Source organism: Prinia subflava, chromosome 12, assembly GCF_021018805.1.
Source record: "Prinia subflava isolate CZ2003 ecotype Zambia chromosome 12, Cam_Psub_1.2, whole genome shotgun sequence".
NCBI classification, from domain to species: Eukaryota; Metazoa; Chordata; class Aves; order Passeriformes; family Cisticolidae; genus Prinia; species Prinia subflava.
This window is the reverse complement of record NC_086258.1, coordinates 20,020,050-20,034,293: the sequence shown is the minus strand read 5'-3', so window position 1 is coordinate 20,034,293 and position 14,244 is coordinate 20,020,050. Positions and strand designations below refer to the sequence as shown.

The following is a 14,244-nucleotide window of genomic DNA, read 5'->3' as shown; positions in this document are numbered from 1 at the left end:
TCCAGGTGGTTAGTCCCTCCATTCCAAAAACAGAGAAACATATAGTTGTGTATGCACACACCCACACAAATCTGTGCATATGATATTGAGCCCTTGATTTTGCTCCATTGCCTTCATGCTTGGACAAAGATTTTCCTTACATCTCTGATATCCAGAGTGGCTAATCCAGAAGGTGGAGTCTGTTCCAGCAGAGAAAAACATCATGACTCAGCCCATAACCCCTCAGATAAGTGTGATAATTTTTAATGGATAATTAATATCCACTATGGGATATTAGCATTTTGCTTATGCCACTTCCTCCCCTTCATACCAAGGCTGTGAGGAGGATGAGGGCACACACGTCCATCGGTGTATGCTGGAAACCTCCTGTTCCCACTGCACCACGATGAAGGTCCACAGGCAACTCATCTCAGTCCTGAGCTGAGCAGTGAAACTGTTTCCATTTCTCCATCACCACTGCTGCTGTCATCCCCTCACCTGCGGGGTGCACCAGGCACTCACCTCCTCTTTGAACTGAGCAAATGTCTTCCGAACCCCATCGCGGCAGAAGACCACGGCCTCGCGCCCGGGAAAGCGCTCCACAGTCTCCTCCAGGCACTGGCCCATGGTTTTGTCAAGAAGGGGAATGTCTGTGGGCCCCTGGATGTAGCTGTTGGTCACCTTGGGGGACATGGAGGGCACCCTTGTGTGCAGGGCACTGGAAAAGAAAACAGGCTATTTAACATAACCTGTCAGTACAGTTCTCCCCATGTGAGGGATTATCAGCCTGCCAGCAACACTGGGAATACCTGATGCATATTTCTGCACCAGTGGGAACCACAGACAGCTGCTTCAGTGGTTCAGGATCAGGAGGACTTCGAAGAGGCCTTGGAAAGCCTTTGCAGTGGCTTGGGGCACATGGACAGCCTTGGTACCCCCCGGGCACACGTATGTGTGTCTATACCAGTGGGAAAACAGGCAGAACCTCCATCCTCCATGGGGAAGGAGCCTGCACCAGCCCTGCAGAACTGGCACAGCCTGGTCCTACCATCCTTCTCCTGCACTGAAAACTGCACAGACATGTCAGTATGCCTGGGCAGAGTATGGGCTCTGCAGTTCACTGGGAGATGCCAACTGGGTTTGGTCTTTCTGCAACATTAAAAAGTATAAATAGCTGTGAAACTATGAAACCAGTTTGTAGATAAATTCTCCCAACTTGCTGAAAAGAGCAAATGAGAAAGAGAGAATTAAAATCAAAGAGGACAGTCTCCAAAACAATCAGCAGAGAAGAGTCTAATCCTGCAGAATGAAAACTGTTTAGAAGAGTTCAGTGTAGCTGAGGCATCTGCAAAGGAATGGTCTGTGTTTACACCAGCCAGCAGCTGTACACTTTCTATCTCTGACAGCTGGAATGCAAAGAGTTTATGGGACTGAAACAGCATCAATAAAACAAGGAGCTACCAGCAACATGAGGGAGGAGAAGTGCAGAGGCAATACCACAGCAGGGAGGAGACGGCCCCCACTGCAAATTTGGGACAGGGGAGGAGGAGAGCAGGGATGGGTTTGAGAAGTGCAAGCCAGGCTGGGCAGGAGCACTGAGACATTGTGCTGGAGGCCAAGGGAGAGGCCAATGAATTAAGAGAAGCAGCAATGAGAAGATGTGGTCAGAGCAATAGGGAAAATAATTTTTAAATCATTAAGACTTTCCCTGAGGTCTGATCATCGGTGGAAATGCAGCAATCTCCCCTCAAACAGCTCCTGACCCTCTGAATGCTGCAGTTCCTACCTTGGTTTCTCTCTCCATCTCCTACAAGCCTCTCTCTGCTTCAGCAGTCACCTCCCACCACGCTGTCTTCCTCCCCAGGTACTCCCCATGCTCTCTGTCCCTCCTCATTTCCTCTCTGCCTTCCTCCACGACTTCAGCTCCTCCATTCCAACATTAGGAGACACCCAAGAGGGGCAGGGCTCAGGGACACTTGTAGGGTGCATAGCAGAGAGGCCCTTTATAATTCAGTGTCTAATGAGGAAATCTCTGCCTTAAAGAGTAAAAATAGCTCAGCCTAAATACCCATCTACTACAGGATCAATATTCTGCAAAGACTTAGCATTACTGCCCCAAAAGATTTGTTTTCTGGCCCACAAGAAACAAGTCTGAGCATGGAGTTACCTCCTATGTGGAGGTAAAGGTGATGTCCAGAGAACAAAAATCTAGATTTTACCTTCGGGGGAGTACTACTCCAAGAGACAAGTGAACAACCTGAACCCTTTTCCCCCCGTTCTTTTCAGCAGAGGGAGGATTGTGCAAACTCCCACGGGCTCTGTTCACCGAGCTCTAGGGCAACCCACATCAAGGCTGTGAGGCTGCCTGAGGAGGAGGGAGGACAAGTGCTGAACTGAACTATCTTTTATTGCTTGAAAACTCTCGGGCAAAGCATGTAGATAAACAGGGAGATGAAAGAAAGCTCTGAAGAAGGGCCTTTATAAACATAGGTTCTATAAAATAAAAGGTAAAAAAAACCTCTCCCTAAAGCAAGGCGGGGATGAATGCTCCTGGGAGAGCAGTAAAACTCACCCCCAGCCACCTGCTTGTTGAAATAGGGACTGGGGGAGTCCCTGTTCCCTGTCATAGCTCATGAGGGAGGATGAGGAACCATCCAGGTTGTTTGTTAAAACGCTTAATGGGGCCAGCCACACTCACATCGCCTCAAGCCAAGTCATCTCCAGTGTCAGCAGAGCCTATCCCTAAATTCCCCGCCGAGGAAAGGCTGGAGCGGGCAGGGATCAGCTGCTGACCTGGTTGTGCAAGAGTTCTTCCCCTCAGCACCATCTCATGGGGCACTGGGAGCCAAGCAGGCTCAGCACTGGGAAAAATAAACAACAAAAGACCATCTCAAAAAGAGACTGGAGAGAGGAAGAAATATTACAAAATTCAGATTGAGAAAATTCAGTCAGAATCCAAAGTGTCCAGCTAAAACAGTCTCCCACTCTCTGCAGTCAGCCTTCAAAGAGGTACTTGCACAACCCGGCACTGCCAGTGAAAAGGAGAACATCCTACACTGCCATGTCTTGGCAAAGCCATCCACAGATCAGGCTCTCTGGGCTTACTGTCTCAGTATTTTCCAAACCTGAAGAACCAAAGGGTTTCACTGACTTTTCAGAACCAGACTTTTACACTAAATGCAAGAAGGCACTAAAGCTCCAGGTTACCTGGCTTGGCTTCCTCCCTACCCCCAAACACGAGGATGAAAGTGCATCAAAGAGCAGCAAAAGATACCATTACAAAGCCACATGCTCAAAAATACTGAGAAAATACTGTTCTATTTCACACTGTGAACACAGCTTGGACTCAGAGGTCCCAAGTATTCACATTTTCAAAGGAAAGTATCAGCAGCACTGAAATTAGAGGTTAAGAAGGCTAAGATATCTCATGCCCATAATCCAGAGTCACTGACTCCTTTCAAAGCACCAACTCACAGAATTTTTTCAAATGCATTAAAGCAAAATTCTCAGCTGCCATCAAGTCTGAGCTCCCTGAATTCTGTCTGACATTCACATGTGCTTCAGCATTTCTGTATCACTAAACCAGTGGCAGAAGTGAAAGGTGTGAGGTAACACAGAAGCCTGTGGAAAGCACTGGGAGTCAGGAATGCAATGAAGGAGGCGGACACAAGATATGTTCCTTAACAGCAGCATCATGCTGGAAATCACATAGGGCTGGTCTCCCTCCTGCCTACAGCCAGGAGCAAGGGTATGTATCTGATCTGAGAGAATGTATCAAGAGACTTGTAGAAAGAAAGAGTCCAAAGGATTTAGAAATAGTCTCTGTGTTCACCTTTGTTACAGAAAACAAATAATTCACCCTTCACCTCTTCCTACAAAGGATCTGGTGCTGCTGGAGATAAAACAAGACCAATGGTCTGATAGTACAGCAGCTCTCACTTCCCTAAGTCAGCCAAAGGAGAGCAAATAAAACTCTGCCTGCTCTTGGGTGTCAGCACAGACTGTAAACCACAGCTGCTGGAGAGCACATGCTTTTTGTTAGCAGCACATTTGAGCAGCAAGGCAGCCTGCAAAGGAGCCAGCCTCGTCCATAGGCTGCTCCCCCAAACTCCAGATCCCTCATGTTCAGCAACACAGCTCAACAGGGAGACACCAGAGCTCTGGGGAAATGCCTCCTCCTCCTCCTCTTCCCTGCAAAAGGCAGGAGAGCAGCCAAATACCAGCAGTCCCAGAGCTCCCCTGCCTGATGGCAGGAAGCAGAAATGATCAGACTGAAGCAAGCACTCTGGACTAATTTAGGAGCTCTGAACAGCCCCAGTCAGCAGTCTGGAGTTGTTGACATAAGATAAGCAGCTCTGTTTTCAACTTTAACTCCTTACCAGTCTCTACAGAAATTATCAAAGGGGATGAAAGAGAAAACAAGGCAGTGTAACCTCCTGTCCCCTTTGCAGAGTGGAGGACACAGACCTGCCCTGTGGCACCATCACCTCTGCACCTGCAGGAAAAGCCCTGCCTTCCCAGAGCTTGGGAACTGTCCCCAGTACAGAGTTCACACTCAGAGAGGTTCACAGATTCTGCCAGTTCCTTTGCTCATGGACATCTACCAGGAGCTTCTCTCCCCAAAGCAAGAGCTTTTGGGTGTTTTCTGCAATATGACTGCAATTAAAGGGAGGTGAAAATTAACTCCACTCTGTCCTCACAACTGCTTTAATCTGTTGACTAAAGAGTTAACCAGATACTTACTACTTTTTTTATTATTTTCATTTAAGGAGAGATCAACTTCCCAGTGTTTTCAGACTCCTCCTGCAGCAACTTTCTGGTTTTGTTTTCCACTGTGCTCTCTGCCCTCTGCACTCTCCCTGCTAAAAGGATAAACAAGCCTAGGAGCAGAATTGAATAAACTTTTTTTTTAACATTGCTAGAAAGAGTTTACTCTCTAAATATATGCTCTCTTTCTCCAAGGGCTTTGTGTTCCTGTCCCTCAGTTTCAATGCTGGGCTGGAGTGAACTGCAGTGAACTCTGTGATGCTTTCCTTTTCATCCCTATTTCATAAGAACAGATTCTGAGAAGGCAATCTTTACACACCTAATGTCAAACCTCACTCCTAATGTCAAACCAGCTGAAAACCCCACCCAAACCCTGTCTGTGGAAAAAAAAAAAAGGAATGCCCCACCTGGTTAGTGGACTTGTTTACTGGAGCTTATTCATTGCCATGATTATTTCTTTTAATATCAGCTAATACTTCAGAGCCTTTCCCAAAGCAACACCCTTCCCATTGCTGTTCTTTCACATGAACTTGCTCCAAAGAGGCAGCACTGAAGAAAAGCAAGGCAAAGAACTGTCCTGACTTTCCAATCCCCAGAGCTTCTTGGTGTCATGGGCCTGCTGGGTCACCCAACATCCTGGGGGCTGCAGGACCACAGGGGGACAGGGAGACTGCAAGTCAGAGCCCTGAGGGAGGATGGGGAAGCCATTTGATGCATTTCACATTGCTGCAATCCGGATGGAGCTGCTGCACAAAGTTCAGTCCCTGCCATGGATTCACTTCCCTTCACTCCTGTGCAGGGTTCATCCCTGCCTTGGCCCACTCCCAAGCTGGAGCACAGCACATCCAGGGGATACAGCCTGCCTTCCGCCACTTCTGAGGGGTTTTAGGGGAGACAAGGGTTACACCCCGAGATGAGTATGCCCTCGCTGCATGCAGCCACTGGCCCAGCTGGATACCACAGCACTCTGCAGCCGCCCTATAGCTCCTGTCCCCCATCACACATGGTCTGCATCCTCTGCACTCTCTGTGTCCTACAGCTCCCCAGCCCCAGAGCCCTCTGCCCCCTACAGCCCCTATTCCTTCTCATCCACAGCCCCGTGTCCCCTACAATTCCTATCCGTGATACCCCCAGTCCCCTACAGCCCCACAGCCCTCCCTCCCCTATTCCCGCAGCTCCCGTTCGCAGCCCATCGCTACCTGCCCGCCGGGGCTCCCCGCCGCTCGCCCGCCCGGCGCAGGAGCTGCAGCCCTTGCCGGGGCAGCGCTGCCAGGCGGGCCGTGGCCATTCCTTCAGCAGCAGCAGCAGCAGCACTCGAGCACCCGGCGGGACCCGGCCCGGCCCGTTCTGTCCCGTGCCGTGCCGTGCCGCCGCTCGGTGCTCGGCGGCGCTGCGCTCCACGGCCCGCCCCGGCCCCGTTCAGCCCCGCCTGCGGCCCCGGGACCCTTCGCCGGCCGGGAGGAGGCACCGGGGAGAAGGGAAGCAGAGAAAGCGCCCGCCCTGCCCGGTCCGCGAGAGGGGCTGGAGGCTCAGAGGGAACCCCCAGAGTCCCGCCGGGCACCTGCCCCATCCTCTGCCGGTCCCCAGCCCAAGCTGTGCACCACAATTTCTTCCCTGTACATTGCCGCTCCCTTATCTCTTCTTTCCAGCCTGTTCAATCAGCCTGACCCAAGCACTGTTACACCCCGAATAAGCCCCTCCACTCAAATGAGTAGAGATGGACCTTGGTGCAAGACAGCCCCCATCATTTGCCTCCACTTGTCTCCACCTGTATCGCTTGGTGCCCGAACCCTGTGAGCCACCAGCTGGCGTCCAGCCCTATCCCCCGAGGAGTTACCAGTTAGCATCCCACTAACACCCTTAGGGACTCCCTGTGGAGGAGAAGAGCCCAGAGCTGCTCCAGGGCTGGGCAGGCTAAGACCCCCTCACCTAAGAGCAGAGGGGTGGGCAGGCACCAGATCAGGGGTGTGCTGCTGAGCTCTGCAGCAGCATTGATGCTGAAGTGGTGACACAGCAAGCACAATGGTGCTGATGAGCAAGGGCATAAATATCAACCTCAGAATGGTGAATCTCAGACATGAAAGCCAAAAATGTGCTTGTAACAGAGTGAAATACCAACTGCCACCAGACTTCTAGTGTCTGACACTGCTTTTAAAAACAAGAAGGATTTTCCCCAACGTGCATCTAGTTCACAAGGAATTTGTTTCGTGGCAGCAGTGACAACATATTCTTTGTTGGGGAAAGGGAGATTTTTTTTTTTTTCCTTGAAATGTGAAAAATTTGCCTTGGCTGCAGAGGGATCACAGAGATCCTCCAAGATTCTGGGAATGGTCTCCAACCTCAGGCTGGCACAGCCAGCTCAGGCCCAGTAAGGATCATTAGATCACAATTAGATCAACTGTGTTAATTCCACTTCCCTCAGCATTTCCTGTTCCCTTCTCCTTGTTAATGTTCTTGCAACCCCCAGCAGAGTGCACAGATGTGCCTTGTGCTATGCTTTGTCTGTCTTGTGGAGTTTCAAAGTCTCTCCAGTCTACATGCACAGATACTTCTTCAAGCCAGTCCCACTGAACTCAGCAGTGAGGTGAGTTTCTGGATTCCCACAGGGGATGTAAAGCTGGGTGACATCTGTGGCCTGAAGTTGTCCTTCCACTGTTTGGCCAGAACAGAGCAACTGTCTTTGTGCTGATGGAGTATCAGAGTTCTCAGTATTGTATAACCACAGGGGAAAAAAAATTATGCAAACCTGTAATAAATAAAAATAAAGATGACTTTTGGCTTGATCTTCCCACATCATGATCATTAGCCCAGAGGGTGAATTCTGGTTAAAGAATTAAACCAAGAATTATGCAGAAATTGATGTGGCCTTGACATTTGAGTATATTTTTTTTTGTTTGAGATCAAAGCAAAGGACCCCTGAAGCAGTACCATTTCATACATCATTACATAAGGTATCATTCCTTTCTAATTAAGATTTTAAAAACTGCTAATCACAAATAAGTAGGTAGGTTTTTAACTCATCTACACCCTTGTTTGCTTTTGCTAGGAGCCAAAGGCTCTTGGATTCGTGTAAACACAGATTTCAGTCTCTGTAGCACTGCATGGACAAAGACCTTTCCCAGAGGTGCAGAGGGTCTTGCTCAGGCCCCCTCAGGGCCCCTCTGGGTTTTGCTCTCCAGAGCAGGACTGTGGTGCCTCCCGGCCATGGAAGGGAAGAGCAGAGTACATCACATGAATCCCTCCCTGGCTCAGGGTAACGAGGGGATCGGTTATCAGCTGCCTCCCTGGCAGACCTGGCAATGAGAGGCTTCCCCACCACTCCCTGGAGCTGCTCTTCTCTGGCCATTCTCTCCAACAACAAACATTGTAGTGAAAAGCTGAGATATGGGGGGATATTCTTGGATTAGTAGACCTCACTCTTCTCAGATGAGGGCTCTGTAATTTCTGCTCGCATTTGGAAGAACAATGACATGCTCTGAAAAACTTCCACAATCCCCTGGACAGGAGCACCTCAGCTTCAGGCAGACTTTATTGCAGCTTCTATGAGGCAAAGCCTTGTCTTTGTTCAGAGGCTCCTGTGGCCTCAGTTACCTCAGTACTGTGCTAATGCTGGCTTCTGGGTATTGGGAGAAATTCACTGGCAGCTGAAAAACAAACTAATGCATCCACAGGGTAAATGTGCTGCAATAGTGATAACATCTTTGCAATGTTCCAAACATCAAAAATAGCACAGAGGTCAGGAAATTCACAGTTAGTCCTTGTTCTAATCCCTTTACCAGGTAACATTAATTTGGCTCTGCCCCAGACTCCTTTCCCTTTCACTCACTTTCTCTACAGAGGATCAGGAGAGTGCTCTGCTCCTGTGGGACTGGAGCCTTGGGAGCAAAGCAGGAATATCCATTAAGCATTCCTCCTGTGAAGAGACATTGTGGGGTAATGTAACAGCCCAGCTGAGAGGGAATTCACCCCATGGATAGGGAGTGTAGACACATATAAGGAGCTGTATCAGATATTGCAAAACAAGGTATAGATCCCTGGGTTTCTGTTGGGATTATTGGCCATAAACCGATTGGTTCTGTGTGTGGTGGTGTGTGATGGGTGATGCGAATGGATGCAAACCTCCCCTGCCCGTGGCTCTTGGCTGGGAGTTCTCCTTCCTCCTGAGGGCTGTTTCACATAGCCCAGATCTAAACTCCTGGCAGCCTGCCCAGGGTCCCAGGGCTGGTGGGACAGCTGTAGGGATGCCCTGAGCTGTGCCAATGTGTCCCAAAATAGGTTCTCCCACCCAGTGTGCAAGAGGCCAACCCACACCCACAGCTGAGGTATTTGATTTATTTACAGTTCTGCCCTGGATGGCAAATCCACAAAGCCACCATGACGACTGTCAAAAATTTTGACTATTTATATATTTTAGCAAATAAAGGCATTAATGTTCATTGGCTACAAGTTACCTAGTTCTGATATTAATTAGTATTCTATCTGCCATTGGTTAATGATTCTTTCACTTCCCATGCTAATGTGTCCACAGGCTTGGTCTTTCTCTTCTTTTGGGTTGGTGGGTTTCTTGGGTCTGTGGCCATGAGTAGGTGGTCACAATCTGCCCCTTGACAGAATTACCTTTTACCAGCTCGGAGCTGATTCAACCTAACTGCTGAGTTGGCTTTATTAGTTTCTTCCTTATCTTGGGGATTCTGCCTAATGTCCTCGTAGCCCATAAATCCTGCATTCCTTGTTCCCGCTATCAGTAGTAAATCCTTCTTCCCAAGCTTTGTTAACCTCCCACTAAGTCTGAGATCATTGGATCAAGCCTTAAACCTTTACAAGACAATTCTACCAACAAGTAATTCGTCTTCCTAAGACAGCGCTTAGATCTTATTGGCTGCGCTCTGCTTCGGGGATTAAATCTTTCTTGTTGCTTAGGTCTGCAAGCACGCAGAGATCAAACCTCAGACACCATCCTCCCTGAAGACAGTTTGTCGGTGTTTTGCGGCCCCGCTCCGGGCCGGCAGCGGGCGCGCTCGGCCCCGCGGCGGCGGCTGGCGGGGCGGGCGCGGACGTGGCCGCGGAAGTGGGTGGCGGGGCCGGGCCGTGCCGGGCTGTGCTCAGCCCTGCCAGCCGAGCCGCAGCGCCCGTGGGCGGCCGCCGACGGAGCCATGTCGCGGGGCAGCGGGAAGGGGCTCAGCCTCAAGGACAAGCTGGACGGGAACGAGCTGGACCTGAGCCTCTGCGACCTGAACGAGGTGCCGGTGCGGGAGCTGGTGAGTCTCCGGCCGCAGGCCCCCGGTGGGGATGGGGAGCCCGGGAAGGGGCAGTGTAGGGCAGCCGGGTGTGCTGGGGGCTTGTGACCTGACCTGCAGGTATTTGAAGCAGTGAGGCTCTGTGTCCCTCGGGCCCGGCAGCCGCTGTTCACTGCTGTCCCGGGATAAGAACCTTTTTGGACCCGGAGATGACGTGAGCTCGGAGCAGCCGCGGGGGATAGACAGACTGACGTGGGAGAAACCGCAGAGGCGAAGCAGAAGTAGCAGGTGTCAGAGGGGCTCGGGTGAACCTCCATTTCATTCAGTGCCTTATTTGTCTTTCAGGCTGCTCTTCCGAAAGCTACTATCTTGGATTTGTCCTGTAACAACCTCATTTCCTTGCCGGTAAGGTGCTAGAGAGCCTCCGTGGGGATGAGTCTGCTGGAAAATATTTGCAAAGATAACTGGTACTTTAGTAGAGGCTCACCAGGCACTGTGGAACTGGCCCTTTCCCTGCCCTGGGGTGGCTGGGTGACTCCGTTGTCAGTGACAGGTCAGTGCTGGCAGTGGATTTGGCTGAGGCAGGAGAGAGTGCAGGGTTGAACTGTGTGAAGGTTGCAGTGCTTTCCTTCCAGAGCATCCCCAGGTGAATACAGAGGAGTTTCATCAGCAGTGGAGACTCGGGTTTGTTCCTGTCTTATTGTCATCCATAACCTTCTCAGTCTGTCTTACCTGTCCCACGATGTCACCTCCATCTTCCAAGGCAAAGGAGGAGAGCGATTTCCTCCATCGTAGTCCTGTACTAAGTCAAGGATTTGTGCCTGATGTGAGGTGCAGGCTGTCTCCACGTAATTCCCGCTGAGGTTCTTCCATAAGGATGCTGACCAGCTTTCTCTGGGTTTTCTTTGTTTGGGTTTTAGTCAGACTTCTGCAGTTTGATGCATCTGGTGAAACTGGATTTGAGTAAAAATCGGTTGCAACAGCTGCCCTTGGATTTTGGCCGCCTGATCAATCTGCAGCACCTGGACCTTCTGAACAACCGCTTGGTCACCCTGCCAGTCAGCTTTGCACAGCTCAAGGTAAAAGTGTTTGCTGAGCAGTTATGTAAAGCTTTGGGAAGCAGCCCAGGGTCTTGTGATCCTGCTGGAGTTGATTTCTCTGGTAAAGCATCCGTCCTGCTGACTACCCATTCCAAAATTCAGCTGGCTCTGCACCGCAGCTCAGTGAAAATCCTCTCAATCTATTGAAAACATCTCTGCTCATCTTCTGTACCTGTTTCATTCATGTGAAAACTAAGCAGTTTTTTGCTTCTGCTTTGGCTCTCTTAAATAATTCCAAGACTGCTGTGCTCTTACAGCCTCCTCTTTGTTGTGCTTTTTTGCAGAACCTGAAGTGGCTGGATCTGAAGGACAATCCCCTGGATCCCGTCCTGGCTAAAGTGGCAGGAGACTGTCTGGATGAGAAGCAGTGTAAGCAGGCTGCTGTCAAGGTGAGGAGTCTGCTTTTATTCTATTTTTTTTTCCTTTCATGGCTTTGCCAGTGATTCTTCCTCTGTTTGCTTAGCCAGCTGGGCAGCTGCTGCAGGAGTCTGAAGTTTCTTGAGTGAGGGACAGGTCCACTGTACTGACTGCACTACTGCTGTGCCTGTGGAGAGCAAACACCTGGCTGAGGAGGATGCTTCTCCATTAGTGGAGTTAAGAGAGGATTAAATGCTGGTTGCCAGAAAGTCGAGGCATAATCAGACATATTAATCCATGCCTGTGCTGATAGAACAAAAACTTCTGGAGAAGTTCTGGCAAACGTAAATGGAAATGTTCTGTGAACCTCTGTATCACTGAGCACCAGTTTGCCACGTTTGTTTTTAATGGGAAGATCTGGTTTTTAAAAACAGAGACTCACATAAGTTGTGAGTTCTTTCCAGAGCCATAGCTGTAGGGGTCGGTGAGGGTTGGGGGCCAGCCCCAGCTGCCTGTCCTCAGCCACACTCAATCTGTTCTGTTCTGAACTGACTGTGCCACAAGGCTTCTGCACAGCCCTCAGGTTGTTTTCTTGGCCCTTTAAGGTACTGCAGCACATGAAAGCAATCCAGTCCGAGCAGGATCGACAACGGCAGCAGAAACTCCAGGCAGAGAGAGGTAGGCACAAAGACCCCCACGTGCTGTCTGCTGAGGACTGCTCTTGTTCTAACACACCCAAACATTCTGATCACCAGCTAACAAATTGCCATCTAACACATACTTGTAACCACCTGAACCCAAAGTACTCAGGGAGTAGTAGGGTAAAAGGGCTGGAGGGAGAAAGACAGCAGAGAGGTAAGTATGTGATTTCTTGGCCTAGGCATAGATAAATCTCAGGATGGAATGTGCTATAGGTTACCTATAAAAACATGGATAAAAAGCACAGCAAAATGCAAGGTATGTAATACTAAAAATAATGATAAAAAAGATAGCTGTTTAATTGGTTTCCTCATTCCAGTTGGGATAATAAGGTAATAAGAAAAATGACAGTGACAACCCTTTACATAAAAGGGAAAAACTTGCTGTTAACCCCCAGAAATGGAGAAGAAGCGTGAAGCAGAGCAGCGAGCAAAGGAGGCTCAGGAGAGAGAGCTGCGGAAGCGAGAGAAGGCAGAGGAGAAGGAACGCAGAAGGCGGGAGTACGATGCTCAGAAAGCTGCAAAACAGGAGATGGAAAAGAAAACTAAAAAGGAAACAGTGCACACCCGAAGTAAGTAGAGTCTGTTTTGGGTGGGATTGTGTCAGGTTTCATTGTCATCAGATTGTGATGCTGCCAGAATTGCTTTCATGCAGCCCAGGTACTGGGAGACGATGGGGAGAGGGTAGGGTGGAACTTACAGGAGTTCTGATAAACTCTGCTACTGTGCCCTTTTCCCCTTTGCCTGTGTTCCCACAAACTGTGGAGCTACAAGTCAGGAAGTTCTCAAGCTGTTCCTAATGAGAACTTCCCTACATTCATTTTCCTTAAGTTTACTTTTTCTAAAGTCTACTTTCTTAAGTCTACATTTGCATAATTGGAACTTGTGCAACACAGAGGTGCTTTACACCCTCTTCACTGCTGCCCGTGAAACTGATCTGAAACTTTTCATCCCAAGCAGTTAAATCCTGCACGTATACTTATTTATCAAAGCTAAGTGATGAAAGTTCACAACAAAAGCCAACTGCAGGGGACGATTAAGTATCTCACCTGAGCAGTTTGTGTTTGAGCATGGCCTGTTACAGGTGATCAACTCCTCAGTTCTGTCCTGTTCTCACGCAGAGCCGGCCTCCAGCTCCCGTCCCACTCAGCGCCCCCGGCACAAGCTCTCGTGGTCGCGGTCGGTGCTGAGAGTTCTGCTCTTTGTGCTCTTCTGCATCCTCTGCACCCTGGCTGCCTGCAAGCTGACGGAGCTGCAGCACCAACCCCTGTGTGTCAGCGTCAACACCCTCTACCAGGACGTGGTGGCTGCTCTGCAGAACCACAAAACCCTGCAGAACATGCTACAGCACAACTCGAAGTAGTGATTGTCCTGGAGGGGCACTTGCTTCGTCAGCATCTCCTTCCACCATCGACGCAGCCAGAATTCCTATGGAATTGTGTTCTGATGAAACTGCTTTGAACCAGTCAGCATTGGTTTGCTGGTCCACTCCACAGAGCAGAGCTGTTGTTCAAACCATCTTTGTTGTGCATGTCTCTCAGTCGGCCTGTAACTCCCATCATTTATGCACGTTAACCTAAACTTGTTACCACTCCTTGCCTCCAAGTGGTGTCCACCAGGATTGTGAGGTATAGGAAGCTGACAGTCTGTAGGAATGGGAACAAACAGCCCTCACGCCACCTGGGTGAGACAGCTGTAGCTCTGAGCTGGAGGTGGAAGGTTTTTAATACATATCCATTCCTTGCTCTCATTTCTGTTTGTGCTAAAATTGGTGGTATGGCTGTACGGGAATAACAACTAAGGCCCCACTCCAGGACCAATTGCAAGCATGTAGGATGGCTGTGCATCCCTGTGTTGGAGCAAAGAGGCTGATGTGCTATTGAAAGGAGCTGAAATTTTTCAATACAACAGTTTTCACAGCAATTTGTCTGAACTGGATGTTTGTGTTGTTAACATGGTTTTAATTTTAATTAGGGCTTTTAGGAACAGCCACAAATGATTTCCAAGTACATGGGAATAATCCCTGCCTGCTGCAGCTGCAGAAGCAGCACTGGGTGGCACTGTGGGAGCACTGCTGGCAGGAAAGGGGAAGCCTTGGGGCTGTGG

At 49.6% G+C, this 14,244-nt stretch overlaps 2 protein-coding genes across 2 annotated transcripts in view; one reads left to right on the top strand and one right to left on the bottom strand.

The window, feature by feature from the left end:
* The window catches only part of ACSF2 (acyl-CoA synthetase family member 2), a 38,568-nt gene extending 32,383 nt beyond the window's left edge, over positions 1-6,185 (bottom strand). Inside the window, exons 1-2 of the mRNA XM_063409457.1 lie at positions 5,946-6,185; positions 502-697 (exon numbers count right to left, since the gene is read on the bottom strand). Of these exons, the coding sequence (XP_063265527.1) occupies positions 502-697; positions 5,946-6,034 (285 nt within the window). The 5' untranslated portion in view covers positions 6,035-6,185. The remainder of the gene's footprint in view (positions 1-501; positions 698-5,945) is intronic.
* A 3,611-nt stretch (positions 6,186-9,796) lies between these two features.
* Positions 9,797-14,061, top strand: LRRC59 (leucine rich repeat containing 59). Its single transcript, XM_063409161.1, has 7 exons — positions 9,797-10,004; positions 10,329-10,388; positions 10,904-11,062; positions 11,368-11,472; positions 12,046-12,118; positions 12,537-12,710; positions 13,260-14,061. Exons 1-7 carry the CDS (start codon positions 9,900-9,902, stop codon positions 13,499-13,501), a joined length of 918 nt encoding a protein of 305 aa, XP_063265231.1. The 5' UTR covers positions 9,797-9,899; the 3' UTR covers positions 13,502-14,061.
* The last annotated feature ends 183 nt before the right edge of the window (positions 14,062-14,244 follow it).

Bases quoted from the DNA above. Each gene is read 5' to 3' on its own strand.
- LRRC59 (XM_063409161.1), top strand. From the start codon at position 9,900: ATGTCGCGGGGCAGCGGGAAGGGGCTCAGCCTCAAGGACAAGCTGGAC. The intron at 11,063-11,367 runs GTAAAAGTGTTT...GCTTTTTTGCAG, and splicing joins TCAGCTTTGCACAGCTCAAG to AACCTGAAGTGGCTGGATCT. The intron at 11,473-12,045 runs GTGAGGAGTCTG...TGGCCCTTTAAG, and splicing joins GTAAGCAGGCTGCTGTCAAG to GTACTGCAGCACATGAAAGC.